This window comes from Podarcis tiliguerta, assembly GCF_965153285.1.
Source record: "Podarcis tiliguerta genome assembly, chromosome: 10".
Lineage (NCBI taxonomy): Eukaryota > Metazoa > Chordata > Lepidosauria > Squamata > Lacertidae > Podarcis > Podarcis tiliguerta.
In genome coordinates this window covers 53,041,069-53,065,568 of record NC_139543.1, presented here as the reverse complement: position 1 = coordinate 53,065,568, position 24,500 = coordinate 53,041,069, and the positions used below count along the sequence as shown (strand labels likewise).

The window sequence follows — 24,500 nt, the reverse complement described above, 5'->3', positions numbered from 1 at the left end:
CCTGTCTGCTACATTCAACATTGACCCCACCGGTTTCACATGCTAGACTGGCTGGGGTCTCTTCTATTGCATAGGTCTGGCCATCATCTCCTCTCACCACCTCCAGCCTTGCCATCCAAGTAATCGTCTCCTAAACTTAAGAAGCCTCCTTGCAAGTATTTCCTTGACAGAAATATGCTCCAGGCTCTTGATCATGTCACCTTCCATTGTCTTGATCTTCGTCTAGATCAGGGAAAGGCAACCTACGGCCCATGGGCCAGAAGCAGCCCACAGAGGCCATTTAACCAGCCCACAAGCCACCCCCGAACCGAGCTGCCTGCTTGGCGAGTCTCCGCACGCTGCGCTAAACCAGTGCAGCGCGGTGCGGGCACTCTCTTCCGCAGCTCCGGAAATCACTTCTGCGCATGCCCAGACACTGGAAATTGCGTCTGCACATGTCCGCAGTGCTGGAAAATGCTTCTGCACATGCCCAGATGCCAAAAATCACTTCTGCGGAGGGGCAATTTTTGGCATATGGGCATGCGCAGAAATTATTTCCGGCGCCACGGACATGCACAGACGCAATTTCTGGTGATGCACTGCACTGGTCTGGCCCATAGGGGATCTCTGCGGGAGTGATCTGGCCCATGCCCAATAAGCCTTGCCAACCCCTGGTCTAGATCTACCAGTGGCGTGACCACAGGGGCAGTTGCCCTGGGCACAGAATTCTTAGGGGGATAAAAATTTCAAAAGAGAAAAAAACCCCAGAAAATATTAATACTAAATAAAAAATAGGAAGCGCTCCCCCTCACACAGAAAATCTCCCCACTCCTGATACCCCCCCAATCCCTCTCTTCGCCATGCTCAATTCTCACAGGGCACCACAGCTACCACTTGAATAGGTCGCTGAGCTATTGCCCCTTCATTGCAGCCGATCAGTGGGTGGTTATGAGGACAATTATTAATATTATTATTATTATTATTTTATTTATTTATACCCTGCCAATCTGTCTGGGTTTCTTGCTCTTGCTCTGGGTTCTGGAACCCACGCTATGCCACTGAGACCTATGATACCCTTTTCAAAAGAGACAGCTAGAGCTGCATGTGGTATTCAAGACATGGCTGCCTGAAAGAGGTATATAAAAAGAATTATGATAGTTGCAGTTTGCACCCTTCAATGTTCAGGCTTCATTTTCATGTCACTTAAAAGAATCCTTATGTTAGAAACGTGTTGGATATAGATATTACATGTACTTGATCATTCAAGAAACAAAATACAAGTCGTGAATTACCACTTGGAATTCTGGCAAGTATGATAGCTGACAGTTACTGTTATATAAAGCTGCTCTGAGATGGTTTTTCGCAGCACATACGGCTGGTTTTCACACTTGTATACTAATTCACAAGAGTTGACAAGGGCCACAGAACGGCAGCAGACCACCTGCAAATTCTATTCAGTCTCCTTTCCTGTAATATTTCATATTTCTTCCTATCTAGCTCATCGCTTTCCATCTGCCTTTTTAATTTGTGACTCTCAAAATGCACCTGAGCAGACTCCATTGAAGTATCCTTTCAGATAAAGGTAAAGGGACCCCTGACCTTTAGGTCCAGTCGTGGCCGACTCTGGGGTTGCGGCGCTCATCTCGCTTTACTGGCCGAGGGAGCCAGCGTACAGCTTCCGGGTCATGTGGCCAGCATGACTAAGCCGCTTCTGGCGAACCAGAGCAGTGCACGGAAACGCCATTTACCTTCCCGCCAGAGCGGTACCTATTTATCTACTTGCACTTTGACGTGCTTTCGAACTGCTAGGTTGGGCAGGAGCAGGAACTGAGCAACGGGAGCTCACCCCGTCGCAGGGATTCGAACCGCCAACCTTCTGATCGGCAAGTCCTAGGCTCTGTGGTTTAACCCACAGCACCACCTGCGTCCCTATCCTTTCAGATACTTGCATCTTAAAAACGAACTTGCATCTTAACTTCACTGAGTTTGAATTCACCTTCACTATGCCATATTTTGCAAGTCACCTTTCAGAGAAGGCTGGGACACCTATATAGCAAAAAAAACATACACACACAAAGAGAGAGCAGATCCATCTTTTTAAAAAATGCAAATATAGGTCTGCTCACCGATTCAATATGCATTCAGTGAGCCTTCCCTAACCTAGTTCCCTCCAGATGTTTTGAACTACCACTCTCATCAGCCACAGTCAGCACAGCACAGTTGTCCAAGGCAACTGGGGGGTTGGGGAAGGCTGGGTTAAACCATATTCAAGGATAGGAAACATGAATCTCCTCTGTGAAAAATCATTTGGCAGCAGGGCAGAAAAAACATATATGCAAGGACCCATGCAGGGACAAAAGAGCCACCTCACCTAACATTCTAGTCTCCAAAATGCACAATTCTAGAAGTTTCTCAACTCTACCATCAACCTCCTTCACCCTACTTCTTTGAGCAGGGAGAGGTTCTGGGATCACAGTGCTTGCCTGGGTTTAGTTTCCTTTGGAAGGAAGTCAGAGCAGGTTTTTTTGGCAGGTCCTGCTATAGGAACGCTCGCTCTTGGAACACAAAGAATTATACCCAAACCTTGTTACACAAGTGGCTGATATAGATATCTGAACAGCCAGTTTGCTCACTTCCTGACTCGCTTGTGTTCTGCTGGTCAATGGCAGACATTTCCGACAGAAAGCATGGAGGGAAAGAGAGAGAGCGGAAAATCAGGGAGCAGGAGAGCTCTGACATTTCCCTTTCTTGGCCTTTGCAAATTGGCTGCAGAAGTTTCAGGCAGAAAGCATGGATGAAAATGTCCCCTTAGGAAATAATGGAAACCATCATGCAATGATGCGAAGGTTTGCCTAACAAACAATTTCCTGGGAGCACATTGTGTTTGAAAAGAGGGACCTGTGTGTATTTGAAATTATTTACAAATATACAGGTTGAGAGGAGGTGGAAGTAGAGCGCAAACACTCCGGTTGATAACCAATTCCACATCAGATCTCCGGAGAGGCAGCCAGCACCTCAAAACAATTACTTATAAAGGCCAAACTCAGTTCTCTTGGTCAGTCTCACTTGACCAACTCAAATGGAAGATTCTATTATTAGCCTTGACGCAGAGACACCTAGAGTACACCATATCTTAGGAAGGAAGGGAATGGAGCCCCCTTTCAGGTATTTCCTAGCCATTCAGAAAATTCAAAGAAGATCGCCTAAAAAATCAGCTCCCATGGAAACACAACCAACTAGAATATCCCAGACTGTAAAAACTCTTTTGTGAAGTCCAAAACTCGTTAACCCATACCTTCATTGAAGTTATCATCAGCTGAAATGTGGGTTAGCGGGGACTGTGGCCGCGAGTCACCACAAAGAGAGTAGCTGTGCTCTGCTTGGATGAGAGGAGCGGGAGATGCAGGTGACAGCTCCACTTCCATTATTTCATCTTTGTCGGACAGAAAGGGGTCGTTCAAGAGCTGCCCCAAAACGTCCTGGGAAAACTCATCGAGGAGTTCAGTGAAATGCTGCGAGAGAGAGAGAGAAAAGGAAAAAAGAATACTGAGGATGTCCTTTCACTGTGACATAAAGGCATTCACCAAAATAACAAACACTGGCAAACAAATAAAAGTGATAAGCATCAAAGTCTTTTGACCATTTGGGGCCCCTACAGTCGTTCGGTGCCAAATCCTGGGCAGCAATTTCATTTGTGGTTCTTGGGCAGTTTGCATCCGCACAACAGTCATCCATCAGTGTTAGTGTCATTCATTAGGGTTATCATACATATGCAGGACCTGTTGGTGCAAATACAAGCAGGGCAACTAATGAGCACATTAGCATCAGGAGACATTGTTAATGGGGACAATCCAGGAAACACACCCTGCATTTCAGTGAACACCTTTTTACAGTGTCCTGGAGAGGAAAAACATCCAACTAAAACGAGGCAACAAAGCTAGCTAGATGCAAGTTATTGTAAAAACTATTTCAGGCTGTAAACACACCAGACATTGAAAGCATGTGACTTCTACAAAAGACTTCTGGGAACTGTAGTTTGTTAATGATGCTAGGCATTTTGGTTCTGCAAGGGGTGAACTACCATTCCCACGGTTTACGGGAGGAAGCCATGTGCTTTAATTGTATGGTGTGTACACAGCCTAAGACCATGGTAAATGCAGCAGTTTCCAGCTTGAACATGTCATTGAGGCACTAAGCAAACTCCAGTATCAGTTTGATGCCCCAGTATGAAGGTCTTGATGACCTCAAGCCAGAGTTGAAAGTCCAGGTCACTGCCTCTAACTATCCTAATGTAGTTGTACCAAAGGAAAAAGCACCCAGCCTCTACTTGGGAAAAGGAGTGGAGGAAAGAAGAACCAGGAACCTAGGAAAGTAAAGGAAATGTGAATTCTGCCGGCCAAATCAATGCGTGCTGGGGGTTACACTGCACCAGACATGTACCAGTTCAATGCGCACAGAAAAGGACAGAGGATGTTCCTCATAAGGTGGGAGCATTTTCTTTTATTTAAGTCATCAGGTTTTGCCACCCGCATGCCCAACCCCGCTGATGTGCTGAAGCTTATAATAATGCAGAAAAAATGGAATTCCAATCCTTGGAACTTCAATATGAAGAAAGGGAGGAGGGAACCAAAGGCTTTTAAAAGGACAACTTGGCCATGCCCCAGCTGGAGCCTCCAGCAGCAGCTCAGTCTGTCCGGCCACATACCACGCCTTTCAGACAAAACATTCCTTTCATGGAGCCTGCCGCTGGCGTAAGAGGCTATTTATGTCTGATTGCAAGAACCCCTGTAGGGGAGGCCGAGGCCCACACTTCAGTTAACTCTCAACCTCTCTAAATGAAATCCTCAAAGCAGCTCAGAGCACCCTGAAAGACGTCTAGCAACAAAAGTTGTCGATGCAATACCAGCAGCAACAGGATGTCTGCCTGGCACTGGGAAATGGAGGACAAACCAGAATCTGACCTACTTTACTCTATTTAGGTACTAAGCATCATATCCTAAATAACAAGAGTGTCCTCCATTCTCCCTTACCTAACTTAAACACCACCAGCCATGCACAAGGCTTGTTGGGAGAACTAAAAGATTTGCATAAGTAGAAAATAATATTGGGAGTGAAAAAACCAGCTGAATCCAGACTGAATGGCTAAGTTGGGAGAACAAATGCTACAGGTCCCACTTGTTAAAATGTCTTAAAACGAATACCTAGTTATTTGTAGAGCTACAAAGAACACAGATCACAATCAGTAACCACCTTGTTCTTTGCAATAAAACCAGTTTATCTGCTGTTATTTTAGGATGAAACTATAAAGGCAGAGGACCCAAGCTTTTTTTGGCAACTATGCCACAAGTCACATTCTATTATTTTTAGATAGCGCCAGTCTAGTATGAGCTGAAATACATTTGCAGGCCTTCATGCCTGTAGCCCACTAAGTCCGGGTGTCAGCAGCAGCACAGCGAGTGTGAGGTAGGCAAGTGTCTAGAACTGAATTGTCAGACCAGACCCACCTGCTCCAGATGCCCCACTTATCTTCTACTGCCTCTGTCATATTCAGCACCAGCACCCTAGGGACACAGAGGCCCAAGTATTTACCAGCAAGTCCCCATCTGGGTCTGCAACTCACACATAAGTCATACATTTGGGTGCACCACCCATCATGTCCATGCTTCTGCCAACAATCCATGTGCTCAAGTGCTGGGTGAATGTCCTACCTGCTGGGTTAGACTGATGGGGTCAGGAGTCCACAATTTTCTGTTGGCCTTGGTAGCCAAGCCAAAGTCTGTTGCTGCCAAAACCATGCACTTTCCCCATCCCAGACCTTGTACCAGGGTCAACCTCCTGATTCCGTCCCCAGCTCAAAGCTTGATCCTGGGTTTCTGACTTTTGATTGCAAAACCATGGTTTGGGGGTTGTTGTTTTGTTTTACATTCAAACAGTTTTTTACCAACTGGGCATGCCATTCATAACGGTATCTACGTTCACACAGAGAGTGTGTGTGTGTTCTCCAGGCTTTCATTCCCTACATAGCTAACTAGCTAGCTAATGTCATCCACTATCCATTTCATTTTGGTGAGATTCCACCCACCTACTTCCCAAAAGGGCTCAGGTCATGGGAGGGGTGTGCATGATATATGATATGATATATGAATCATGCAAAACTTAAGCTTAAGCTTCACGGAATACCCTTTGCTAGGTTTTCTAGCCTGCTTGCAGATCTAACTCTTAATGTTGGAAGGGTGGCAGGTCACCATCATAATGGGGATGGGGATGTCCTGAATACCCACCTGTTTTAATTTGATTTCTTTCCACTTGGCTATCTGAAAATCTGGGGTCCATGACAGTATTCTGGATCCACCACATTAAGGAAATGTTTTCCCCAAAACTGTTGCATTCTCAAATCACCCCTCCCGTCTCTCCCTTAACTTGGTCAGATTCAGGCATTTAATCTTCCTTCCACAGAGCATTCCGTTACCTGCATTTACAAGTTGCTTGCCTGCTCAAGTTAAAATCTAAAGATGGATTCATAGGAAACTGTGTAGTGGATATGAATTTAGCCTTACATGTTGAGGCCAGAACATGCTTATGTACATTTTTCTGCATCTCGCTTTGATTGGCTTCTGGTCCCTTCCATGTTCCTACATTACCCTCTTGAGAGCATTACAGCAAAGAAGGTCATTTAGAAATATGTGGTACACTCAGTTTTGAGTTGGGTGTGTGCTTGCTTCTGCATGCATAAGATGACTTCACCCAACATTTGCACATGACAGTGTTTACCCCCCAAGGAGTCCAACGCCCACAATCCGCACGAAGGGTGCACTCTGTGTTTATTGCTGCTTGCCCAAATAGATACTCAGGGAGAACAGCTGTGCTGCAGAATTGCAGACAGCAGCATCAAGAGGTAATGTCAAGATGAAACGCCCCCTCTCCAGAATTCAACACCCACTGACAAGTAAAAAATTTTGCAGAGGAGGGTGGGTGGGGATGAGAATGCATCAATTTTGGTATGGTCAAAAATGGTCTATTTCAGGGCAGACTTTGAATGGTTTGCCCAACCACTTGCGGTGGAAATAGATCTCTTTGGTGTAGCCAGCAGACGCTATGCCTCCATCATCCTAGGGGCATTTTGGAAGGAGAAATTATAGCTACCTCTGCCCACGAAAACTCACTGCCACCATGGGCAGTGGCAAATTTTTTAAAGGAACCACCAACCAAATTTTTTAAAGGAACCACCAACAGTAAGCATCTACAAACATACATAAATACTGACATCTATCAAAAGTTTGTAGCTATCTCCTGAAATCAGGAAAGAATCTGCATACTTTTTTTATTACACTTTGCAACGGGGTACTGGTGCACCTCTGCAAAAAGGCAAAAAGCATGCATACGAATGTTGCACTGTTGAGTGCTCTTGTTCATTGTTAAAACCAGTCATGACCTCCTCCATGTTGTCCCCTCCCCTCCCACTTTGTTTTCTGCCCCCTAGCCAGCCAGAATTCTGTACCCTCTGAGCATGCTCATCAGAGCATCACCCCCATCAGAGTCCCATCAATGGACTCTGATGAGGGCGCCCCCCTTTAGGGTTTTGTTTCTAAAGATCTATTTGAACTAAATGTTTGTTTTTCATTTTGTACTTCCCAAATTTCAGGTTTTCCCCAAGCTCATTGGTACATATTGCTTCTGTATGGGTATTAAGGTTAAGCAACAATATATACACCTAAGCACTGGAAGCAAAGAGAATGAGGCATTTTCTTCTTCCAAGAAAGGAGGGTCTTTCCCCTCACTTTACACATTTACAAAATCAGTCATCAGCATTCCAACATTCTCCTTTTCTGACAACCAGAGTGCAACAAAATGCACAGTGCAATAGCTGCTGCAGCAGAACTATTACAAGAGTAAAACTGAGGGAATCAACTCATTATTATTCAAAGAGAACAACAACTACCAGACTTTTAGAAGACATCTGAAGGCAGCCCTGTTTAGGGAAGCTTTTAATGTTTGATGTATTACAGTAGTTTAATATTTTTTTGGAAGCCGCCCAGAGTGGCTGGGGAAACCCAGCCAGATGGGTGGGGTATAAATAAATTATTATTATTATTATTATTATTATTATTATTATTATTATTATTATTATTATCATCATCATCATCAACATCCCTAATACTATCCGAACTTACAGTGCTATTGTGTAGATAGCCAAAATGCAAAATTTTGTAGTTACCTCTTCAAGGTACTTCCCATTATATTCCACTTCTTATGTTTGCATTACCATAAGTTGGAAACTTTCCGCCTGGAATTGTCATTGCAGCCTGTCAGTAAAAGCAAGGTATTTCTGTACCAAAAGTAGCCGTTTTATTACCACTTGATCTATCTAGCAGGACCACCATCCGGTAACACCCCTCCACTTTTGCACAAGGTCAAATCGATAAGCATCATTGGCTTGCTCCAACACAACACATCAGACCTACCAACCCTGATTTCTTTGCGCAAGGGAGAAGACACAGCAAAAACTGTTCCACAACTTAGCAAGTACAGGCACATTAAGATTCTTTTGCGATTATCACTTTGCGCTAAAACTTTGAGTGAAGGGCGGAGGGGGGTGAATGTTTGCAAGGTTTTAATAGTCCTATAATACTGGGAAAGCAGCTGACGAAATAATTACCTTTAAATAGTTTTATGGCTAATTGATACTCAAGACCAGTGCTAGATTAAGAAGATGTGATGTCCAAGTGTAGAATTTATGTTCCATGGCTCCACTTTATCTCTCTCCTTTTCAGCGCATTCCAATCTCTGCCCCTCCTCACTCCACCTTGCCCTGTTAAACTCCTGAGATCCTAGTGCAGAGATCAGCTCAAACAACTGATTTTTTTCCTCCCCAGGTCAAAGCCTCTCTGAAGGTGAGAGGGAAAGAGGGACAACAACCTACTGAACATTGTCAGCTAAGTCTTACAGGCTGCAGTGAGAGGAGGGAAATTACCCAACCTCAGGCAACTTGGCCAAACACTGAAAGATCCCACTGCCCAAATTCAGGCAATGCCCCCATCTGACTACACCCCCAGGCCACAGTGTTTGGTAGGTCCCTTGAACCCTCCTCTGGAGCAGCTTTTGCAGGGCGGAGAGGAGAAGGGCAATATTCTGCAAGCTGCCTTCCACTTCCGTAAAATTATCTACTCACCAAAGAGATTACTCACATTTTAAGATTCCCACACAGCTGAGAAAATGGCAACGGTTCCAAAAACATCACACAGGACAAGTTCACTACCAGTGACTTGAGTCAGGTTAATTAAGCCCTCAGCACTGTCAAAATTACCTTAGCCAGCTTAACTGGGGCTCTGCTCTCAAAAGAGTACTTTAGCAAAACGGTTAGCCCAGTCTTGCTGGATTTATCCCAAGGAGCCACCTTATCTGTTTGATCTTATTTAGCAGCAAACCAACGTGTGCTGAGCAGCTCGTTTGTCCTCAAGTGCGACAAATTAAGGCCATGTCTTCATGTCATCGGGATTCACAAACGCAGAGAGCGGCAGGATGGCATGCGATATCACACCACTTAAATCAAGAATATGGTGTGGAATAGCCAGGCGTTGACAACTCCTGATCGCATGCGCTGTCTAACCCAGCCGTCACCACCAGTCGGCAGAGCAGCTTGCACAACTCAATGGTACATCAGTGTGCATCGCTCGCGTATCAAGCGAGAACAGTGCAAGCACCTCAGCATCAAAACTGAAGTGTCTGTTGCCCCCAACCAGCGATACTAAAACTTTACTAAGAATTATTTTAAGTTGTTTTGAACAACTTTTAATAATAACAACCCCTCCAGACATTCTTTTTATTGTGCATTCATAAAGATTTGTGCGCACAGTGCTTTTGGGAAATTGTGACCCACCTCCCTTGTAATGCTGTTTGTTCTTGTAACTATTTCAAGGTAGGACATGCTGCTTCATTTCCCGCTCAGTGCTTGTTCATAAAATCATAGAATTGTAGAACTGGAAGGACCACAAGGGCCATCTAGTCCAACCCCCTACAATGCAGAAATCTTTCGCCCAATGTAGGGCTCAAACCCATGACCCTGAAATTAAGTCTCATGCTGTACCGACTGACCTAATGATGTGTGGATGGCCCAGTATAAATCCACCACTAATCCATTATTATTGTATCAATGGTATATTACAGAATATGCTCCCTCCCCCCCAAAAAACCACCACCACCACAAGTTTGGAGAGGCCCTAAGATATATTAAGGAAGTGCATGCTGCAACTGTGATTGAGATGTTTGTGATTTTATTTACTATTATGATGCTTTCGTTGTGCACTGATTTCAGTAGCAGAACAAAACGATAAAGCAGCCTTTCCTTTCCTGTGGCATCTCCCCTTGCAAAGACTGCTCAATGAGGTATGAGGGGAAAGACAGATTGTGTAATTATTTTCATCCCTCCTTCCTTCCCTCCCTACACAGAGTGGTACGCACAGTCGTCCCTTCCCCTTTATCCTCACAGCAGACCTAAGAGACAGAAATAAGGGAGACACCCACTTGTCCAAGGTCATCCAAGAATCTTTCTGTGGGCAAATGGGGATTGAAATCTAGGTATCCCCAGCCTAAGCACACTTGAGAACCTATCCACTATGCTGCTATGGAATCCCCACCCCGCAAAATTATAAAATCCACCAAATGCAAAGGCATTTTGACCAGAGCTGTAAGAAACCACAACAGATTTCCTACTCCAACACATTTAGAGCAAGTATGTCCTGTTGCATTTCCTTTCTCAACCTGTGGGTCCCCAGATGTTGTTGAACTACAACTCCCATCACCCCTAGCTAGCAAGGCCAGAGCTCAGGGATGATGGGAGTTGTAGTCCAACAACATCTGGGGACCCACAGGTTGAGCACTGCTGAGGATAACCACTGGGTGACACCTATATAGGGGAGCACTTTTGCTGTATTAATAGCCACCAATTTCTTTATTTTGCGTAATTATAACTAATATTCTACTTTTCAGGATATAAATCCTTTCACACAACATAAAAATACCTTAGCCAGTATAAGCCAATCAAAATCTTCCTACACATCACTTAATGGAAGGAGACCATATGGAAGGAGAGGAAAGTTCAGACAAGGACACCTGGCGCTACTGTCACCTGCCCCCTCTCTTGGAATTCTTTCCCAAACCTGATGCCCTTCAGATGCTCTAGACTACAACTCCCATCATGCTGATAAGTGCTGACAGGAGCTGCAAACTAAAAGTTCTGAAGGGTTGGGGAAGACTGAAGTATATATAGGATGGAAGATGGCCCAGTCCTATTACAACAGGTTCCAATGTCCTCTTTGAATGATCTCTATGATTTGGTTACCCCCCCCCCCAAAAAAAAAGAAGCTACCCCTATTCTTGAGCTTTCTCAGCAGCAAGCATTCTGATACATTGGTACCTCAGGTTACGAACTTAATTAGTTCTGGAGGTCTGTTCTTAACCTGAAACTGCTATTAACCTGAGGTACCACTTTAGCTAATGGGACCTCCCGCTGCCGCCGCGCAATTTCTGTTCTCATCCTGAAGCAATGTTCTTAACCTGAGGTACTATTTCTGGGTTAGTGGAGTCTGTAACCTGAAGCGTTTGTAACCTGAAGTGTCTAACTCGAGGTACCACTGTACCAGGAATTCAGCATGCAAGGATTTTCCAGGTATAGAGATAAAATGGACTGGGGAAGCTTCTTGTTGATGTTTCCCATGTATTGCACCACTATTACGTATCAGAAAGAGGACCAGTAAAATATAAAACTATGCCGGCCTATCAAATTTTGGACATTTTAGAAAGAGGAAGCCTTGAAAAGGGGGTGCTTCCACCTTTCATGAAGGTTTTTGTCACATACCAGGCCAACCTGGGCCTTCTCACCCAGGTAAGCACTTAGCAGTGCTCAAGTGTTCTCTCTTTCTCCCTCCAACTATCAGAACAGACTTCAGACAACAGCAGCAGGGAATGATCAGCTGGCTGAGTGTACTTAATTTCTGTAGCACCTTTTCCAAGGTCTCCTGCTATTTCCCTGGGCGGTGCCAATCTTCTTTTCATTTATAACCAGGGCAGTATTTGCCTTCTTATGTGTATATTCATGGAGGTAGCCATGTTACAGTGAGCATCTGCTATGTGCCATCTGGACTGGCAAAAGACAGAAAATTCAACTATGTCATATTTCGGAGCTGTTTGGAACTCAGAACACCCTTTAACCTTAAAACTGCAGAGTACAAAGCTTGAATGATTCATGCTTGATCCATAAAGGGGACCATCAACCACACAAACTGTGAACACCACCTACATCCCAGCAGGCCAGAATCCAAGAAGGGGAGGCAGAATGGATAAACTGAGGTTATTGCCAATATCATAAACTTAGCTAGCTACCAACAATCAAAAAGGGCATCAATGATATCATGTTGGGAGCAGATAAAACAACATGCTGCACAAATTTGTCATCTGAAAGATGGCACTACAGGATATCAGAAAAGGAATCCCAAATAGGCAAATTTATCATACAATGTGCAATTAATCCAACCACAATAATGATTTGTTCTCCGGTTTAGGGTTAAATTTTTCATTACCGTAACTATACAAATTATGCCAGTTTTTAAAATTCCAAAGGAGCTGGCAAGATGAACAGCAGGTTCTTATGCTGAACACATCTACTTTGTCCCATGTGTAAGGAGGGGGAAAAACCAGGACAAGGAAGACATTTTCCTCCTCAGTGAGGGGGTAGTAGATATCTCCCACCTGCAAGTAAACCATCATCAAGCCTAAAAGAATAATCAAAGATAGATAGATACTTAAGCTTTTGTAAGTGGCAACTAAATATTTGAAATATATTTCTAGTCCTGACATCATCTAGGGGAGCATGACTCATGTCTGCAAGGACCAATGGGGTCATGTAGTGCAGGGTTCAGCAACCTAAGGCACATGGGCCACAAGCAGCCCACAGGGGTCGTCTAATCAGCCCACAAGCCGCCTGCCTGGCGGGTCCCCACATGCTGCGCTAAACCAGCGCAGCACAGGGACTTGCTTCCACAGTGCTGGAAATCACATCTGCACATGTGCAGACGCCGAAAATCATGGGAGTGTGCACAATCCGGCCCACGGAGGGATCTCCACTGGAGTGAACCGGCCCAGGCAAGGTAGACCTTGCCAACCCCTGATGTAGTGGCCCAGCACTATAGAACACTCTCCCATTAGAAATCAAGCAGGCACCATCCCTGCTATGGGAGGCTTCTTACAAATTTGCACATCACATGTTTTATTTCTCCTGTAAGCTGCTTTGAAACATATGGTGGAAACCAGAGATGCAATTATTTTCTAAAAAGATAAAGTCATTTGTCTCCAATCTACTACCACCACACACTATTCTCTCTCTCACTCACTCTCTCTCACACACACACACACTTGGGACAAACCTAAGTTACTGTGCCTCAGGAGCATATGTTATGGCTGGGATACCTCAGTTGATAGAACATGAGACTCAATCTCATGTTTGTGGGTTTAAGCCCCATATTGGGCAAAAGGATTCCTGCATTGCATAGGGTTGGACTAGATGATCCTGGTGGTCCCTTCAAGCTCTACAATTCTATGATTCTATAATCCCCTCCTCCCCTTGCTAGAGTGGCCATGCATTCTGCCAAGGACAGTCCTCTATTTGAAGGAGTTGTCTACTTGAAAGGTTCTCCAGCCCAAGTCCAGAATCCTAAGCAGGGTGAGTAACAGGAATCTTGAAGTTGCAAACTGGATAAACTAGGGGTTTCCCCATATCAAGAACCGAGGGAGCAAACTTAAACACACAAAGGAAAAGGATAGATTAGGTGTAGCCTAATGCTCATATCATTAAATACGATCTGAGACAAAGACAGCTTGATTCAACCATGGGAAGACTGTGGCCACTGCTGGAACATCAGGGTTCTTGAGCTGACTGGCGGATAGCAAATGTAGCATTTATCCCTTAGCTCAGATAATTGATATGCTTGGGGATCTGGAGTGGTATCAGAAGGCTGAGCTGAAACAGCAGACTCAGGCATCCAACTCACATTTTAAAGTTCACTCCAATATTCCATGTCACTCCCCTTGGCAGCTCTCACAGCATGATGTGTGACATTTGGCCAGACATTTGGCCAACGACTGCTAGCCTTTGTATGACAAACACCACTGTTTGGTTACCCAATGAAGGGTTGCATGGTCTCTAGTCTGCACTTGGGCAGGAGAAGTTGGATAGAGAACAAAAGGAAGGATGGAAATGAGTGGCACAGGTAAGGAATGACTGGGCAAACTGGGGTTCCCAAGATGCCAGGGGAGAAGAGAGATAGATAATTCAAGCATCTTGACAGTGCAAGACTGACAGGACCTCATAGCTTTATACATGGTCTTGCTCATAAATTCACTTGCACATAAATGTTAGTTTTAGGCCATCCTAAGTCCTTCATTAAAAAAAAAAAGTTTTGTTAAGTTTCCTGCCACCCTTACTTGACAAAGGCAACCAGGCAAGTGGATCTTTCAAATCTGCTTTAAAAAAAACGGATCACAAAACAAACACAGAACGTTCTCAGTTAAGGAGCCCAGCCAACATGGCTCTTGCGATCCTCTTTTTCCACCTTAGGGCAGATAGATAAACAAGCTGTTGCCTTTCTCCATGACATCAGTAAAAGCTTATTCAGATTCTAGTTCAGACTGAACATGCAGTTGGCTGTTAAGAAGGGAGGGGAAAACCACTGGAGTGTCTATGTGCTGGCCAGAATCACTGTGATATCATGGTTAGTCATGCATCCTGGGATGAGAGCAGGCTTCTCCAGCTCACAACATCTGCCTCTCTCTTCTTCTGCTCTCCCCCTCAAGTCCCTGCAGACCTCCTATGAAGGAGCAAAACCATCATGGCCCAACTGTGAACACTAATGCAGTTAAGCGGTGGGGGCTGGTGCCCATTGAGACTGGTGAGGCAGAAGGTGGAGATGCCAAACAGTTGGTTGAGCCAGAACCAATGACAAGCACTGCCAACTACTTTCTAGTTTTGCTCCAGCCTCTGCCCTGCTGCGTTCTACAAGGGTGACACTGGGACTAAGGAGGAGGAGAGCTGGCAAGCAGTGTTATCCCCTAGTCTGGTTGTAAGAAAGAAAACAGGCAGGTGAGGGGTGTCTGAGGGCACACCAAGGTTGCTGGGGCTTTGGAGAGCTGTTGCCCAAGTATCGGGCTAGACTGGGGTGATTAACCTTTTCCAGCTCAAAGGCCACATTGAACCATGGTCAAACCTCAAAATAGGTATGGTCGCTAAAAAAAATAATAATAAAGGACAAGTTTGGAGGGAAATGAGGGTCACAATAAAAAGAGCCTGTGGGTTGGCCACCTATGGGTTAAATGGCCCAATGCAAAGGAGATGCAACAGCAAAACCCACTTTAAAGGCAGACAGGCAATTTTGTTGTCTTAAAATAATAATGGAAAAGTGAGGGGTAGGGGAACCAGTCATCTGAAAAAGCCTCCCCGCTCCCTGCTCTAACCTTAGCAGGGAAAGAAAGAAAAAAATGAGTAAAAGTCCTAGACCACATTTTGGACTCCACCTTTCATTACTGGTCTGTTAGGCTAGACAGGAATGCATTCCTTGGGGTGGGAGAGCTGGCTAGTCTCCAGAAGAAACTTAAACTGATTGTATCCTCCAGCAAAAAAGAATGCCTCACAACAGGCACGCACACACACACACACACACACACACACACACACACAGCCCATAACTGCATGGTTTCCCATCCAATATTTTAGACTGCCTATGAATGTTTTAATTACAGAGCACCACACAGCTGGATAGAGAATTTTTATTTTAAAAACTGCCTACGGTGACTAGACCATTTCCAGACAACTGGGGAACGCTTATGACTCTTTGGCCTGAATTGGATTTTGTTTAAAAAGAAGAAACAAACACACAGAGACTGGATGACCCAGAAACCTTGCATATTCTGACATCTGTAGTTCATGTTTTGAAGAAGTCTAATACTACCATTCTGCAACAGTAATCAAAAAAATGTTTGCACACACAAAACACTAGACTACCGTTTTTCTTTCAGGATCTTGAAAGTAGCAAAAAGTAGAAAGAACAGCAACAGTAGGAAATGAATCAATTTTAACTTTACAACAAACAGTAAAGTGGGAGCATTTTTTTTTAAGCTGGCATTTATATATTCCACCCTTCAGTAATTTGCACTTTCTGAAACAATATGCCAACAGAAACACAACCATTTCTGAATTTTGCAAGGCAGGTCCTCCAGCCAAATAACATGTGCAAAAAGGCATGTACTCAGTATGGATAAGCATGCATATTATTAGCAAAAATAACATGGAAAATGCATTATGTTAGGGGGAATATTATCAGGGAAAATGTGCTTTGCAACAATGCATGTGCTAGACAAAACTGCATACTGTAGTGTATTAGGAGAACTTCTGGAAGTCAAAAGGACTTCCGGAACAGATTCCGTTCAACTTCCAAGGTACAACTGTATATTCAATTTCGATGTGGGGAACATAGCAATAAAATTGTTTACATTTGTTCCCACCCAAAAAACCCCATCTTAACCAAAAAGTGCATATTCCAGCAAGGCTTTCTTCCCCATCCACACACACACACACACACGATATCCAAGTTTCCTCATTTAAATCCACCTTCCCTCACTCCTACTTGTGCAAAATTCCCTCACTAAAAAAAAACACTTTTTCAGTGAACTTTAGATATGACCATCAGAAGCTGCCTTGAGTCAGACTATTGCTCCATATGACTCTGCATTCCCTACACTGACTGGCAGAGACTCTTCAGGAAATCAGACAGGGGACATTCCCAGTTGTAACTGCAGATGCCAGGGACTGAACTTGGGACCTTCTGCAGACAAAGCAGATGCTCTCCTACTGAGCTGCAGCCCTTCCCTTGAAGGAGGACTTCAATCTGCTTCAAAAATTTCACATTGCCTTGGAAGAAAGGAGAGGCTGCTGGAGCACTTCCAAATATGCATGATTGGAGCTGATGAGGCAGGAGTACTTCAGGAAGTGAACAAGATCTTCTGGGCACTGTTGACCGTGCCAGAGCACTTCATTAGGGCAATTTAAGCATTGATAAGTGCAAGGGCTTTTTAGTCTCACATTTCAGCACTTGAGAATCCAAGACTGTAGCAGGCATACAAGGAAGAAAGTGAGAAATGGGTGTGGCCAATGAGAGGGGTGTGGTCTAGTGGAAAGCCAGCAAGGTGGATCTTGCCCATTCCTAATAGAGCAGTACATCCAAACTGTGGAGTACTATTTTGACTCTAATAATGATTTCATTGGGTGACATTTACTACAAACCTGATGGCCCAGGCAGTGGCGTAGCGTGGATTGTCAGCACCCGGGGCAAGGCAAGTAATTTGCGCCCCCCCCCCACTGCACTGTCCCTCCCCCAGATAGTCCCTCGCTCTCTCTCCGCACCGCACCGCACGCCTGGCACCCCCCCCCTCCACAGTGGGCGGCGACCCGGCGGCTCAGATCGGATTCGCACAGCCAGCACTGCAGTGAGAGTGAGTGAGCCAGGTAGGGGCAAAGAGCTGCGAGTGCGATTGTGCCCCCCCAGATGTTGCGGCCGGTGCGGCCGGCCCCCCCTGCACTGGGCCCAGGGAGAACAAATAATGGTGGGTACATCTTTTTGTAAAATAAACAAGTATTGCTACCAACAATTCAGACATGCCAATTATAGCAACCTTAACCTTCCATAGCTATTTAAGCAGACCAGTTATAGCAGTGATTCCATGGTTTTGGGAAATGTTGCAGGGGAAACAGCAAGAGCTGACATATTTAAAACAGGAACTCAGGGACTGCCAGAAGGTTCCCTTCTCACTTCCGCAACCCAGGAAGACCCAAAAGCCATGCTATATATAGCATAAAATGTTGTGCGCTGGCCAGTTACAGTATTTAGTACAGGGGAATTCAAATGGCTCTCCAAAGCTCCCAGCCACATTGCTTGCTACCCAGAAGTCAGGTTAATTATGCGGCCAGAGATGGGACTGGGAGAAAACTTGTAGTGAAGAGGAAGGTATATTAGCAAAGTTTGTTTCCTAGATCATTGGTGCAAGAAAGCTGGGAGGGAGATTAGAGGATAAGGCCCTGGCAGGAGTCTCACACTATAGCAGCTAAAAACAGACCACAACTCAGTGGCTGAGCAATGGATCCAAACTACAAGAAAGAAGATTCCACCTAAACATTAGGAAGAACTTCCTGACAGTAAGAGCTGTTCGACAGTGGAATTTGCTGCCAAGGAGTGTGGTGGAGTCTCCATCTTTGGAGGTCTTTAAGCAGAGGCTTGACAACCATATGTCAGGAGTGCTCTGATGGTGTTTCCTGCTTGGCAGGGGGTTGGACTCGATGGCCCTTGTGGTCTCTTCCAACTCTATGATTCAATGATTCTATGACCTCCTCTGCATGCAGAAAATCCAAAGTTCAATTCCAGAGATGCCAGTTAAAGGTGACTGCCAGGTGATGGTGAAGACCTCTGCTTGAGACCCTGCAGAGCTGCTGCCAGTCGGCTAGTCAAGAGTGCATGTTACGGACAAATAGCCTAGCCTAATATAAGGCAATGGGACATGGGTGGCGCTGTGGGTTAAACCACAGAGCTTAGGACTTGCCAATCAGAAGGTCGGCGGTTCGAATCCCCGCGACGGGGTGAGCTCCTGTTGCTCGGTCCCTGTTCCTGCCAACCTAGCAGTTTGAAAGCACGTCAAAGTGCAAGTAGATAAATAGGTACCACTCTGGCGGGAAGGTAAACGGCATTTCCGTGCGCTACTCTGGTTCGCCAGAAGTGGCTTAGTCATGCTGGCCACATGACCCGGAAGCTGTACGCCGGCTCCCTCAGCCAATAAAGCGAGATGAGCGCCGCGACCCCAGAGTCAGCCATGACTGGACCTAATGGTCAGGGGTCCCTTTACCTTTAATATAAGGCAAGGAAGGGCCATGGTCTCAGTGACAGAGCATCTTATGTGCCTGCAGAAGGTCCCAGGTTCAATCCCCAGCTCTCTAAGTAGGGATGGGAAAGATTCCCTGCCTGAAACCTTGGCGAGAAGAGCCAGAAGAACTGGATGTACAAGAAATTTAACCTGTTAACCCCTGAAAACCAGAGTGCGAGCAGACAGTGCCTATTTCCCAGGCTTCTTTGTACCAGCTCAACTTGAAAGTCATGTTGTCAAATGAACTTTATGAACTTCCTGCCCTGCACTGTGAAAAACAGAGATTTGAGGTTGGGGAGGAGTGGGTGCAAGTTCGGAAGAAAGGCCCAACACATTATCTGGTGATGCATACCACAAGGAACTCAGGGCTGCAATACCTTAAGGACCGCCTCTCCCCATGGGTACCAACCCATACCCTGAGAGCATCATCTGAGGCCCTTCTTTGTGTGTTTCCTCCGTGAAAGTTCTGGAGGGTGGCAACAAGAGAACGGGGCCTTTTCTGCAGTGACTCCCTTTTAGTGGGATCCTTTCCCCAGAGAGGCTTGCCTGGCGTCTTCACTACATATCTTTAGGCGTCAGGAGAAAATGCTTCTCTGTAACCAGGCCTTTGGCTGATGAATGTTCTATGGCCTTTTAAATGTGTTTTGTGGGAGAGGGATCATTGGTTTGTTTTTGTTGTTGTTCTATTCTGCATTTTGTGTTCTCATTTTGTATTTTTATGTTGTGATCTTCCCTGTGATCTTCAGGTGAATGGTGATGTATAAATTTAATAAATAGTAATAAATAATAATGTTTACTATTCCTGATAGGCACACAGGCTCTTTCTTTTTCTCTAGCTTGCAAGGTTCCAGTTAGTTCTGCTCACTCTACTCCACAAGAGAGGAGAATGTGAAAAATGTACTGCGTAAGCTGCAAGCAACACCCCAACAGAGAATGCATGTCAAATACTTTCAAAAAGGAGTAACATCACACCCTCCCAGGTACATTATCTACCTCCTTATGGTGTGTTGTGTGAAGTCACCTCAATACCAAAAGCTTGACTGTACTTCTCAAAATACATGACACTGTAATCCTAAATGTTGGAGTTTCAGCATCCACAGTGGGATTTCTTTCAGAGAGAAGCATGCATTGGGTTTCCAGAGAAGCGTCTAAAGGCACACAGCTCAGCTCTATTCCTGAAGATAAGCAATTCTTAGCCCTATATGGCCTTGCCTGAATGTGAGAGTCAACCGTGAGTGCTGGGGATAGACAAGAAAGGAGTAAATAAAAATCTGCCTTGCTTGGTAATGAAACCTGCTGTGTGATGAACCTGGAAAGTCTGTAATATTTAGGAGTTTGGCACAGGAGATTGGGTGGCAGTAAACATGTGCATCTAATTAAGCTTGTTTTCTAAATGTGTTTCTTCCTGAGGCTCATATTTCAAGAAGTATTTTGTTAGTCATGTTGCCAGACCCTTGAGAAAGGTGAATTTCTTTCACTTACTATGAAGGCTGCAATCCCCCACACACTTAATTGGGAGTAAGTCTCCACTAAATTCTGCACAGACATGCACAGGCTTATTTATGCTAGTCAAATCAAGGCAAGCTCAGGGATTTTTGCTGACCTTGACCATTCAAAACTGCATCACTACACAACTTGTGTATTATGGGCCAACTTGGGTTTAATGCATGCTGAGCAGCATATGAATAGTACATTAAATGGCCAAGAGTTGACCAAAATACTATTTTGCCATTTTCACTTATTGCTTGCATTTAAACTGACTGACTTGCAAACCAGGTGAGCTAAGCCAAGCTATGCTTTCCTGTGACCATGCAGGCTCCTGGAGAGGAATTTGTAGTTGCTTTGCATCTCACCAGTCCTGTTAGTTCAGCATATCAGTCAAGCCAAAGCATGGCTTGACACTTCGTACGAACCTGGGATTGTGGTTCAGCTCTCTCCTCTTTAATCATGATGTATAAGCAAGTACAAGCCTTGCTCTAAAAGAAGCAAGGAGGAGCAAAGCACCTGCAATCGCCTTCCCAGGAGACACTGTGTTTCTGCAAAACCATGGTTTGGCTGAGTGTTGCGTGTGAATGTGGCCAGTGATAAACTATTGTTTATTGTTACAGGAATGAGCCTTGGGCTCATTCATTCCCCCTCCCTTAGGAGACAATCAGAAATTTACACTTCTATTTTTAGCTGCAGTTTAGCGCTCTGTCCCAACCTGGCTTGTTTCATTAAACCATAGTTAAGACTAACTACAGTTTGCAAACATTTGTCACACTGAGCCTCTTAGAGGAAGTGCAGGATTTAACCATAGCCGCCGCCACCCCCGAACTATAATCTGCTCACACTGCTCAATGAAGTCATGCAAAGAGTTGAATCCAGAGATAGATGTGAGAACCCTGCTTGCCCAATTCAGCTTTCCAGGAAATGGAGGTTGGAGAATGCATTAAAAAATATACACTTCCCCCAAATGAGACACAAAGTTTTTGATTCCTGAGTATGCTGAAGCTATCCAGTATTAGAAAGGCTGGAGAAGCTACCCCTCAGAATCAAGAGACCGTCAGGAATAGCATATTATGGGCACACAGGGTGTCAGTTGTATAAAAGCAGAAGGGGTTTTCCACTCATGCAAGGTATCTCTGGATCAAAGCATAATTGTGTCATCTACGAGTGACACAGATTCCCCGCCACAAACTGAGAGAAGTATTTTAGTCTGCCCAACCACCATCGAGAATCATATCAACAATTCTTTTTGGATGAGAAGCACAGCCACAAGCTTCTTCTCAAACCGGAAAAGGAGATGAGATTACTCAGTTGCACATGGAAGTGTGTCCATGCGCACACATAGCACCACATTCTGGCAAAAGGTGAAATCATTTGTTTCCTAAATCTGAATTGCATACATTTGCAGAAAAGCAACTCTGATTGGCAGCGCTGTTCGAGTCGGTGGTTTTCCACTTAGAGGAGCCTCTGTTATAAATCAGCTAGCTCTGTGATTTAAGTTTTTGTATTCATTCCATGAGACAGTGCTTCATGGGTTGCTTTTGTTTTTTTACCCTAGACCAAAGTTCGTTTGTGAAACGAGGAATGCCAATCACCATCTAAATAAAGACTGCTAAGAATGTAAAAACTTCCTTCTTCCAGGAGAACTAGATAAGGAATTCTGGAGCAAAGTGGAAGGCCAAAGCAGCTCACATGAGCATTATGCTTTGCAAAGGCAGCAGGTTTTCTGAGAGATATGAAATGCAAGGGGGCTGTACCGGAGAATTTCTGCCTGTCATGCAATTGAAGACTTACCTGGGGCAGGTAACTCCCCAAGGTGCTAACAATAGATTGTTTAGCATCAGGACCAGCATAAATGCTATACTTATTGCTGCACTGATCCCAGTTCTCACTGAGGTGATGAGCCTGTTTGGGGCCTCTACCATTACAGACTTGGGATGGGTGGAATGATAACTTGAACATGCCTACAAATGTAAAGCTTGCATGTCAGGGGAAAAAGTAGACTATTACAACTCTTCTACCGCTGATTTTATTGTCATTACATTTATATACTGCCATCTAACATGGATGCTTTAGCTGAGATTCCTGCATTGCAGAGGGTTGGACTGGATGACCCTCACGGCCCCTTCGAACTCTACAGTTCTATGATCAATTAAGGTTGCATGCTTTCCATACATCTAAAGCATAAGTCCTCAAAGCATCCTAAGAGCTGTAGTTTACCATTTACCGATCTAATTCCGAGCACTCTTAAACTACAGTTCCCAATTTTTATTTTTATTTTGAGGGGTGGGGTTGCTTTAAATGTGCAGTGTGTTTTAATCCACTGGGTAGTTTTACAGATTATTTTAATAATAAAAACTATAAATACAGATCAGCATCCCAAAAACTCTGCAAAGGCATATGCTTTCCTTTGTGCATTGCTGGGGAGAGCTTTCCATCAAACAGACTTGCCTCTAGTATTTGAAGTGGCACAGGCTACACGCAGGTTTACCACCACAGTGGGAATACAGCCACCACAGCTGTCTCTGCCTGTGCCGTGAGAGGAGAGTGAGAAGCAGGGCCCAGGGTTACAGATGTTTATTCTCTCACCAATACTGAAAATCACATGTTATATAATTAGCACAAACCTGAAACTGAAAAACACCCTTTATGTTGCTAATCAGGGTTGGCTCTCTCGCTCTCCCCCGCTCATTCCCAGCAGCATCAATTTTAATTCCATGCCTGCTTTTAGAACACCTGCCGCAACAATGCATCTTTAATATTTCATCTACAACTCAGGTGCTACTATGATACGTTGACATGCTGCTCTGTTTTCTAAACAACTTCCAAATTAGTTCTACAGTTGCAAAACGTCAAGTTGTCACAGAGTCAGGCACCTGCAACCCCAGAAGCATTAAGATATTAAGAACAATATTGATATGGACAGGGGTGACAGCCACAGTTTAGACAAACTTGGACAAACTTATCTGGCCTGAACTGAACACAGCATCATACTCTTACTGCACACTCTCTATGCATAACTACCTAGAGACAGATCCCATAGAGTTCTATGAGACTCACTCCCAGATAAGTAGGACTATCATACAGTGGTACCTCGGGTTAAGTATTTAATTCGTTCCAGAGGTCCGTACTTAACCTGAAACTGTTCTTAAACTGAAGCACCACTTTAGCTAATGGGGCCTCCTGCTGCTGCCATGCCACCAGAGCACGATTTCTGTTCTCATCCTGAAGCAAAGTTCTTAACCTGAAGCACTATTTCTGGGTTAGCGGAGTCTGTAACCTGAAGCGTATGTAACCTGAAGCGTATGTAACCCGAGGTACCACTGTATTATGTACAGTACACATTCTCAGAGTATTCCCCCAAAACACATCAGCACCACAGTCCTGGATGAGGCCAATGGCTTAACTAACCCAACATCCTGCTCTCACAGTTGCCAACCAAAGGACAGTGGGAAGCATATCACATTCCTTAAAAAAACAACACCAAAATCAGACTCATGATTGTGGCAGTATAAAGGTTATTACAGCCATTCCTCTAGCAGGACTCTAGACCCAGGCCCAAAACAGGGTTCCTCCAAATCTGAAGGAATGGAGGCAGTGAACAACTAGCAGACAACTAACTCTGGTCACATTCATACCATACATTTAAAGCACATGGCTTCTCCCGAAGAATCCCAGGAACGGTAGTTTGTTGAGGGTGCTGGAAAGTGGTTGCTCTGTGACAGGTTCCATGAGTCTCTGAGGAAAGCAGGGTGCTTTAAATGTATGGTGTTGGTGTAGCCTCCCTGTCTCTGAACAAAACGCATTCCCAACCCCTCAAAATCGAGCGCAAAGGTCAAAACACGCATTCAGACTTCAGATGGAAAGTGAAGTTGTAAATGCATAAGCCAAGATTCCCAGCTTCACCCCAGCACCCCAAACTTTAAATGTAGAACTGCGCCCTGAAAATTCACACTTATGGTGGCATTCAACTAAGTTTTACTCAGTCCAAATATAAATCACTGCATGAAAGTGGCCACTTCCAGTAGTATCTAAAATATAGTCCCACAATATCCAATTCATGCCATAGTACAATAATC

At 44.6% G+C, this 24,500-nt stretch overlaps 1 protein-coding gene across 2 annotated transcripts in view; it reads right to left on the bottom strand.

Annotated features, from left to right (window-relative positions):
• CREB3L2 (cAMP responsive element binding protein 3 like 2) overlaps positions 1–24,500 on the bottom strand; it is a 76,542-nt gene that overhangs the window by 32,063 nt on the left and 19,979 nt on the right. For both annotated transcript variants that reach the window (XM_083401506.1, XM_083401505.1), the window contains exon 2: positions 3,275–3,491. In XM_083401506.1, the coding sequence (XP_083257632.1) occupies positions 3,275–3,491 (217 nt within the window). The remainder of the gene's footprint in view (positions 1–3,274; positions 3,492–24,500) is intronic.